Raw genomic sequence first — 9,054 nt, 5'->3', positions numbered from 1 at the left:
CCGGGCCTTTCTGTGTGGAGTTAGCATATTCTCCGTTCACAAGCGTTTCCTCACAAGAACCCGATATGAAAAACATGCAGAACAACAGATGCTCTCCAGCCCTGTCCCTGACCAGGACTGAGCACTTGGACCCCGGGTGCCACTGATGAGGCTGCCCACTGCTCCTGGAGGGCAGCTTGGATGGGAAAAGGTCAATGCAGAGGACAAATTCCACCGGCGACCCCTGAAGTTGCATAAGTGTTGTGTCACCAGCACTGCTCACGTGTGTATCTGTGTCACTTGCCGTGTGGCTAATTAAAGACCCCTCGAGGTCCTGTAATTGGAATTATAAAGAAATGCATATCTTATGATAGGACAGACATCCAAGACCAAGACATGGCTATAAGAATTTATTCAAAGCTGTTCAGAAAGGTTGACGAGTATGACAAAAACATGTTTGCTATTTCTATATAAAAGTACGTTTTTTTAAGGAATAGAAAAAGTAAAGCCTGTACAGAAGCATTTTTCATTAGAAAATGCAAAACAAATCTTGAAGTGACAATGATACTTAAGCCTATATTAAAACAGAAAACCCAAATCCTGAAAATAAAAAAAAGTCAATGCTCGGATTTTAAAATACAGTAAAGAGTAGGAGGAAAAGATCTGAGGCCTCAGAATCTGCGTCGCTTATTGGGCCCAAAATCAGCAGGACCAGCGGGACCCCTTTGGAAGCCAGGCTGGCCTCCCCCAGGCATGTTGTTGCTTCCTGGTCCCTGTCCCTGAGAGTGAAAGAACGTGTCATTAAAATAAGCCATGATAAATATGCACTACAATAACCTATTGTGTAACTAGTGTTAATTAGTAGATTTGTCATTTTCATCATTTGTAAATTTGGAATTTATTAGACTATCTGTATCAAGCATAATCTTGGAGCCGGCAGCAACATTTCACGGCGACTGTACACCGTACATTCAAAATAAATCTTGAATCTTGAAAATAGGTCAGCCAGGGCCTTTCTAGCATGTAATTGCTGGCTAATTACATGTTACTTTTTGCTTAACAGGAAACTGGCCAAGCTAATTCGGTGCAGATTGGACAATCAGTTTTGCATGTTGGAAGCAAAAATGTATAAGTGGTTTCTTATTATACCATCAGGGAAGGATTCTCAGCAGGCTGGCTGGGAACTCCAGCAGGAACAGCATTACCACCCATTGAGTTTCTGTTCATTCCTTGTTGGCCTGTAACGACAGGAAACAGACAAAGCTCGTCAGACCAATACAACCTGCTAGATAACATTGAACTAGTATTCAATGAGCATTCAATACTCACCAATAAATTAAGATTAGTGTTAAATACTTATAAACAAGGACCTTACCTGCAATGTGCATCCTCATCTCCTGCTCCCTCTACATTAAGAAAAGAGAAGGAAAGGTTTGAGAAATTTCCTACAGAGTTGTCTTTAGGGGATGAATAAGGATGCATATAAGGGTATTGAGAATGCCCCCCTCCCCAAAACACTCACATTTTCAGCAAAGTTTCCCTTGAACTCTTGCTGCCTCCTCCTTATCTCCTCGCCATGCATCCTCATCTCCTCCTCCCTCCTGCAGCGCTCCTCCTCCTGGCGGAGCTCCATCTGCTTCCTCTTCTGCAGTTCCTGGTTATGCAGCTCCTCCATCCTCCGCAGCTCCTCCTGGCGTCTCAGCAGGTCTGCAAATCACCAAATTCATCTTCACTAGGATGTTTTTCAACCCCCCCCCCCCCCTTTTTGAAACAGTAATGCCGTGGTGCTCAGTGTACGGCATTTTTCTAAATGCAGTGTTTGTTTTGCAGCGCAGCCCAATGGGGAGTGGACCGCAAGGCGATAAAAAGCAGACCCAGAGCGTTTTGTGCTCAGGCGTCTGCAAAATGGAACATACATGACCATGGCCTTAATGTTGCTCAGGTGTCTGCCTGCTAATGGGACCATACACACCCTGCCGCATCAGCATGACCTGGTGTTCATGCCTGGCTGCCTCCATCTCGGCCTCCAGCTTCTCCTGGGCCTCCTTGATGTTCCTGTCCACCTGCTCATACTGCTGCTTCTCCATCTCCATCAAGGCCCTCCAGCGCATGGCATACTCGTACTCGAATGATCCCGGCTGGGCGAAGCGCGGGGGCTGCTCACGCTCCCTTTGAAGAGAGAAACTCAAGGTCATGTCTCTGGGGCGACTGATGGGACTCTCTGGGAATTCCACTCTCTTTATGGTCGTAAACTTACTTGTGAAACTGCTGGTTCTTGCTGATTATCTTCTCGGGCAGCCCCTCATCCTCATCACACTGCTCCATCGGTTCCACGGTCACCGGCCTTGGAAATCTGCATGCAAATGTTTTAATCGTGCTCAGTGTGAAGTCAGGGTTTTTTCCTGGCTCCGAATGGGTCTTTGGGGGTAATGCGCAAATATTTTTTTTGGGGGGGAAACCTCTGTTATGCTGTGTAGCCTACCAGCACATATAGGCCTATATTCTTCGCTGTCATTCTGACTGAGCTCACTTTTCACAATCATGGAAAATCTCCCGACATGACACAAAATGGATATGAAGACAAAATGTTTAAGACACTGATAACCAGTCTATTAATCTCGATTACTAGTGGTCCAAACCATGGAAAATGCAAGAAAGAGGGATGGGTTGTATTTGAAACAAGCTATCAAACACATTTGGAGAGTATTTGAATTGCTATTTTTATTCTCAATTTTTAGCATTTTGGCACTGGTGATTTTCCTTTGGCTCTGGCTAAAATCTCTGAGGGGCACCAAAAAATCCTCTATGCAGGAAAATCCCTGGAAGTTTACTCAATTTAGAATGGTTACATCAGGCAAATTAACTTTATCAAACCATGATACTGATTTACAATTGTAACCAAATACTCACGCAGTCAAAAGAAATGCACCATCAGCACAGCGATCCAGAGCCTTCCTTGCACCTGGCTTGCCTGCAAATTCCACAATTCCCTTCCCTGTAGGCCGACCTCTATCATCTACGATAACGATGGCCCGTTCCACCTGGCCAAAAACAGAGAACCCTTCCTCCAAGAGCTCATTGGACACAAATTGCGGCAAATTTTTCACAGTTAGAGCAGCACCATGTGTGGCAAATCGCACACGCAGCTGTCTGCCTCTGAAATTGGTATCATCAAGCTCGGCCTTGGCAATATCAGCCACTGTTTTGGTCTCCTGTTGGTTGAAAAAGATGAAGATAATCATTCACAAGGTGTGGAATCTACACTTCACCCTGAACCCTAGAGTTAGGGTAGAGACAGAAGTTTAAAAATGTCAAGAGTTGTATGTCATTGTGATTAGGCCTACTGACTGAAGCATGGAATGGAACATTTACCAGTCTGATGAATCCAAATCCCCTGTCCTTATTGATGAAAATCTCTGATGGCTTGCCATACTTGGAAAACAATTTCTCCACCTCCGGCTCGGTAACCCCAGTCGGTAAATTACCAACGAACAATCGGCTACGCTGAGTGTATGACTTCTCTCCAGGCTTCCTGAAGTTCTGTAGATCTATGGTTAGAGCAGCATCTAGGACGAAACAAAAGTGTGTAGTTTACTGACTAAAATAAGTGTAGGACAATCGGTGGTGTAATTTGAGAAATTCAACTTACTGGGACCTCCATCATCATCTTTGTGCTGTGCATGCTCTCCGTTACTATTTGATGCTCCTCCAGGTTTCTTGTGGTCCATTGGGTTTCCTTGGCTGTTCTCCACGCGGAACCCGGTTACTCTAGGTTAGGACGATGGTGACAAATTATTATGAGTAACTAGCAAATACACAACTGGCCATTACATTAGACATTTGGTAGACGCCTTTATCCAAAGCGAGGCATTGCGATCTTTTTCGATATGCATGTTGCACCGAATTAACTCCATGGTTGCGCCTCATGTTCTAGTACAATGGGGAAAAAAAACATTCCTGATCGAACGTTATTATTTTTTTGACAGTGCAGATATTGGACGGTCCAACCATAGATATGGTTCCAACCACAAAGGTCCCCTCTCCGATAGCAAACGCTAGCTAGCTTCAGCTGCACAGGCCCTCTCTGGCCTTGTAGCCAACTCTAACATGGCTGGGCTAGCTAACGTTAGCTAGCTACTAAACTTTACCATACCGGCGTATCAAGCAGCAAGGAAATTATCACAGCTGACTAACATCAATGAGCAAAAGTTAGCTAGATAAACCATCTTCTAATTTACAGCTAAACAGCAGTCTAGCTGGTTAGCTACCTCAAGCTTTAAGAAGCTAACATTAGCTAGCTAGCTACTTTGTTCCCGATTTCAATGCCAGCAACTAGCTAGGCTAACGTATGTTACTTGTGCACCACACTATACCTTACGTAACGTTAAAATTAACGTTGGCTGTCTAGATCAGCGCGCCTTGTGTCCTACTCAATACTAACGTTAGCTTGGCTATGTATTCAAACGAAAGTATAACTACCTTTGCAAAATAAAATGTGCTCAAGCTTAGAAGATGTCTGCGATATCAAAAACCGTCGCAGGCCACAAAGGACTGAATTTATTCTCCGGTCTCCCCCACACTCCCTTAAAGTAGGTCACTTCGTTTCGATGGCCGTGGGTGATAACTCGTCACGTGTTTGGTGAAGGGCGAACGGAGAAGCCTCCTCGAGCGAGCGGACCCTACTCTTTCAACGGGTTAATTGTGGGCATGTCTATTTCATGATGTTCATCGGAAATGCCCCCCAGAGCAAAAAATGCACAACAGCTTCTGGTGCGTTCAAAAAGAGGCTTAAATCTGAATCTGAACTCGACGGCAGTCCAGTGCACCGTGGGATTGTCGAGGTAAACTAAACTACTAACCCCGGGTTATAACAGAGAGTATTCAAATCAATACATCAGTTTTTGTTTGCATTCATGACGCTAGAGGGTGCACGAGTCATACTTCGATAATGTGCCGGCCGGGTAACAAACCCATCACTTAACCATAGCTGCCTCAGTCGTACCCTTCACCTTTCTCTGTGTGTCTACTGTATACATCCCAAAGAGATACGAGATACGATCCCAAAGATCCTCCACAAGTGTATGAGGAATAGGTGGAATAAAATGACTGGCACCAGCTCAAGATATCTTGAAGCTTTAATAAACAAATCATGTAATCAAATATTCACGCGTGTTCATAGTTAAAAAAAAAAAACACACACACAAAAAACATACAAACTGTGCAGCACACCTAAATGGTTCAAATAAATATCATGAAACTAATAGGGCTAGGAAATGTAGGGCTATTCATGGGTTCAAGACCAAGGCATTTGGTTTGACCCGCTTTGCGCCCTAGTCCTCCTTGGTCAGTCTGTCTGTCCGTCCGTCCGTCTGTCCGTCTGTCTGTCTGTCTGTCTGTCTGTCTGTCTGTCTGTCTGTCTGTCCACAGGACAGAAACTTTGGATTAATTTTCCATCTCCCTTTCCGCCTCTGGTCACAGTCAGACTCTGGATTTGACTTCGGATAGTTTCCATTATTGAATAATATCAATTGACTTGCTCATTGCCCTTGACTTGACTGGGAAATCCAAACAATCTATCACGTTTGATCTAGCTCAGCAGACTGTGCTGTTTGTGGCCAAGCTTCTCTCACTTCCCTAGCGCAGTCTGAACTGAGAGAGAGAGAGAGAGAGATGAGAGAGAGAGAGAGGGAGATGAGAGAGAGAGAGAGAGAGATGTTTGTTGCGTTTTTGTTGTTTGCTGTGTGCTGGAACCTCTGAACGTAATTGGTCTGGCAGTGGCCATTGAGGACAGGTGGCCCTCAATATCCCTGCATGGCAGGGATTTCATTGTTTATTTTCAACAGCTGAATGACATTGTCTAGCCTATAGGCTATGGACTTTCATATGGAATACAATAGGACACTCCCACTCTTACGCTTTCCTCTAACTAGCCTATTGCTGGGGATAGCTCTTGGGGTGTGACAGGGGGATGGAAAAGCAAACCATCTGCCCGCTATAAACAGAAATATAAAAAGGGTAAACCTGAGAAGAAAATTGCACCTCCATGCAATGTGAACAATCATTTCAGCATAGCATTCAACATATACGATTCATTCATGAATTATGCAAGTCAGGCCTGCCTTAGGGGCTGTTATATAGCTAACTGCATCTACGAAAGGGAATCTTTTCATACTTTTATCATCTGTATTGCTGTCCTGTTCCTTTAAACAACACGTCATTATCACGTGGTGGAACCGGAACAGTTGTTTATTTTCAACGCCACACAAGCTAGCTAGCGAGCTAGCTGTTGAAGCATTTCTATTCCAATTAGAAATATTGGTTGTGATATTCCAGCACTTTTTCTGATCCAAAATGGAAAATTACGACAAGCAGTCATTAAACGCAATTCCCGGTCCAGTTCCAGATTTCAGAGGGTAAGTTAGCTAGGCTACGTAGATTTGACTTTACGTTGGCAGATAAGGAGGCTTGCGTGCTAGCGACTGGGCTAGGCTAACGTTCATTTACCTGGCCAGGGCTAACCAACGAGGAGGTCCACAACATTGTCGCTATAGCTAGTCATAGAATCTAATCTAGAATTTCATAAACACTCGTGTACCAATCACGATTATGATCTTCAGTTGAACATTGTTGTTTAGGGCCGTTCATTTATTTCATTGTGATGCGCTGCAGTAGCCTACTTGTCGATAGCTAACGTTAGCTAGCTAAAGGGAAACTAGCGTAGAAGAGCAGAATAATATTATACAGCTAAGTTAGCAAAATTACATTTCTGGGCCAGAACACCGGCAGTTGAAATGCCGTTTAAATATCAGTCTAGTTAAAAACCACGCCTGTAACTCGACACCACCACCACCAATGGTTTCTACATTAAAGTTATTCATGGATGGTCATGCATGCATTTCTTCTGATTTCTGTTCCAGAAATGATGGGTCATTGGTGTCAGTACTGAAGACTTTGCTGTTCTTTACAATCATGATGATTACTTTGCCAATAGGGTTATACTTCACAACAAAAGCATATGTATTTGAAGGTAAAGATCACCAGTGTGATGAACATGTTTGATGTGTTATTGCATGGTATAGACAGAATTAACTTAAGTTACCCGCTTCATTGCCAGTGTAACTTTGATCAAATGTTTTCAACATGTCTAGGTCAATATTAATACACAAAGTGGCACAAACATCAGAATTCTACACTTTATAGCCCTGTGTATCGTATTCCTTTCATGGGACGATTGTTGACATTTTCTGTAGTTAGCCTATAGATCAATGGCAGATGATAGAGGGCTGTGGTGTAATGTGTGACCAATTTTCTTTTTTCTTTTTTTCAGCCTCAATGGGGTATTCCAGCAATGACAGTTATTTTTATGCTGCCATTGTGGCAGTAGTGACTGTCCATATGATCTTGGCCCTCTTTGTCTATGCTGCCTGGAATGAAGGCTCACAACAATCAAAGGAGGGCAAGCAGGACTAGCAGGAACTTATCTTTGTGTGACTGTGGATCAGCAGGAGAAAACTATAATGTCACCACACACAGAGGACTTGATGCCTTACTGGAGCCTGGAGCCCATAGTCCACAAATGCATTGAATTGGTTGATATGAAATGGTTGATATTCTGAGAATGTCTGTAGAGTCACAGAGATGCATAAAGTGGTGGTTAGTGGACAGTGAATGTGCTTGTCCAGTTTTCCCAATTATAAAAATTGGGAACAGCACTTCTAAAGAGATCAGTCCCTATTCAACTGAGCCAATTTTGTGAAAATCAGAACATTTGTTTTCTTTCAGTACTGTGCAAAAGTCTTAGGCCACCCCCCAAAAATATGTTTGAAGCTATTTATTTGGGACATAAATGTTTATTTTCTCATACTACACTAAAACTTTGAATAAACACAAATAAACAATAATCCAATAAAAACTAATGAGGGATTTCTTGTTTTTTAAACTTTTTTTTAAACAAACTTCTGTGGACTCCCTTAGAATGCAAAATGGAAGCAATTTGCATTGGTACACTGCTGGTACAATTTGATAATTTTTTTTCAAGTAGTGCTGTGATCAATTTTCCCCAGCTTCTTACAGGATTTGCCTTAACTCAGATTTTGACTTTGGCTGCTTTTTGAAAATAATATTTCCCTGTCCAAGTGATCTCACACAGCTTCAATTTTGTTGAGGTCAGGCCTCTGAGGGAGCCATTCTTATAGGCTACTGCAAGTGTTCAATTTTCAGACTTCTGCTCTGAGTATCCATGCTCCAGGTTTTGAGGGTCTTTCCTGTACTGCAATCTCTTCTGCTTGTTGGCTTTCTTCGCTGCAAGATGCCCTACAAGACCATTTCTTATAAAGACCCATGGTCATTGGTCAAAGCATGTATTTTGGTGCCAGATGACTCAAGCACTTCACTGGATTTCCTTATGTCTTTTAAGGAAGTGACCTTTAAGTAGCCTACTGTTCATCAGATGCAGACTGCTTTTTGGGTCTTCAACTTGCCCAGTTTTGACAATTTCTGTATAATGAGCTTGAACACCACATCTTGAAAATCTGGTTTGGTGGGCTATAATGCTGGCTATAGCCTTGTTGATACAAAACTATGAGTTTGTTTGTCACAGTGTGTTAGCTTAGACATTTTCAAACCTCTACTTGGAGGCAATCCAGTATTTGTAATTACCATCCATACACCTGGTTTGGCTAATAATACCTCAGTCATTAACCCTACGTTCTTGAAATGACCCCCAGGAGTGAGTTTTATTCATAGTGGCAGTTGGTACTTTCAAATTCATACCTGTTTTCTAACTTTCAGCACTTACAATATGTAAGTGTAGCTTAAAAACTGTATCTCAAATTGTTCATCTGTTCTGAGCAACATTTTTATTTATTTTTTTATTTTTATATATATATATAAATCACACTGCCTTGACAGTACTCCTGAGTAGGGATGCACCGATATGACATTTTTGGCCCATACCGATAACAGATATTAACATTGCTGTCATGGCCGATAACCGATATTTGCCGATGTCGATATGATCTGTATAAAAACAAATTTCTATGATAATCAAATGTTATACGTACTGAAAAACACATG

At 42.5% G+C, this 9,054-nt stretch overlaps 2 protein-coding genes across 2 annotated transcripts; one reads left to right on the top strand and one right to left on the bottom strand.

Moving 5' to 3' along the window:
* Positions 1-375: 375 nt before the first annotated feature.
* Positions 376-4,593, bottom strand: nono (non-POU domain containing, octamer-binding). Its single transcript, XM_084450557.1, has 10 exons — positions 4,459-4,593; positions 3,629-3,747; positions 3,352-3,545; positions 2,890-3,191; positions 2,237-2,332; positions 1,952-2,148; positions 1,502-1,686; positions 1,355-1,385; positions 1,129-1,217; positions 376-758 (listed from the first exon to the last, which is right to left on the bottom strand). Exons 2-10 carry the CDS (start codon positions 3,705-3,707, stop codon positions 651-653), a joined length of 1,281 nt encoding a protein of 426 aa, XP_084306683.1. The 5' UTR covers positions 3,708-3,747; positions 4,459-4,593; the 3' UTR covers positions 376-650.
* Positions 4,594-6,235: 1,642 nt separating this feature from the next.
* Positions 6,236-7,840, top strand: vma21 (vacuolar ATPase assembly factor VMA21). The gene is made up of 3 exons (XM_084450160.1): positions 6,236-6,392; positions 6,897-7,006; positions 7,307-7,840. The coding sequence occupies exons 1-3, from the start codon at positions 6,331-6,333 to the stop codon at positions 7,447-7,449; spliced, it is 315 nt and encodes a 104-aa protein (XP_084306286.1). The 5' UTR covers positions 6,236-6,330; the 3' UTR covers positions 7,450-7,840.
* Positions 7,841-9,054: the final 1,214 nt, after the last annotated feature.

The sequence above is a fragment of the Borostomias antarcticus genome (assembly GCF_949987555.1).
Source record: "Borostomias antarcticus genome assembly, chromosome: 15".
NCBI lineage: Eukaryota > Metazoa > Chordata > Actinopteri > Stomiiformes > Stomiidae > Borostomias > Borostomias antarcticus.
This window is presented reverse-complemented; position numbering and strand designations above follow the sequence as displayed.

Bases quoted from the DNA above. Each gene is read 5' to 3' on its own strand.
- nono (XM_084450557.1), bottom strand. From the start codon at position 3,707: ATGGACCACAAGAAACCTGGAGGAGCATCAAATAGTAACGGAGAGCAT. The intron at 3,192-3,351 runs GTAAATGTTCCA...TTCAACCAACAG, and splicing joins GATTTGGATTCATCAGACTG to GAGACCAAAACAGTGGCTGA. The intron at 1,386-1,501 runs GTGAGTGTTTTG...TTCTTAATGTAG, and splicing joins AGGGAAACTTTGCTGAAAAT to AGGGAGCAGGAGATGAGGAT.
- vma21 (XM_084450160.1), top strand. From the start codon at position 6,331: ATGGAAAATTACGACAAGCAGTCATTAAACGCAATTCCCGGTCCAGTT. The intron at 6,393-6,896 runs GTAAGTTAGCTA...TTTCTGTTCCAG, and splicing joins CCAGTTCCAGATTTCAGAGG to AAATGATGGGTCATTGGTGT. The intron at 7,007-7,306 runs GTAAAGATCACC...TCTTTTTTTCAG, and splicing joins AAAAGCATATGTATTTGAAG to CCTCAATGGGGTATTCCAGC.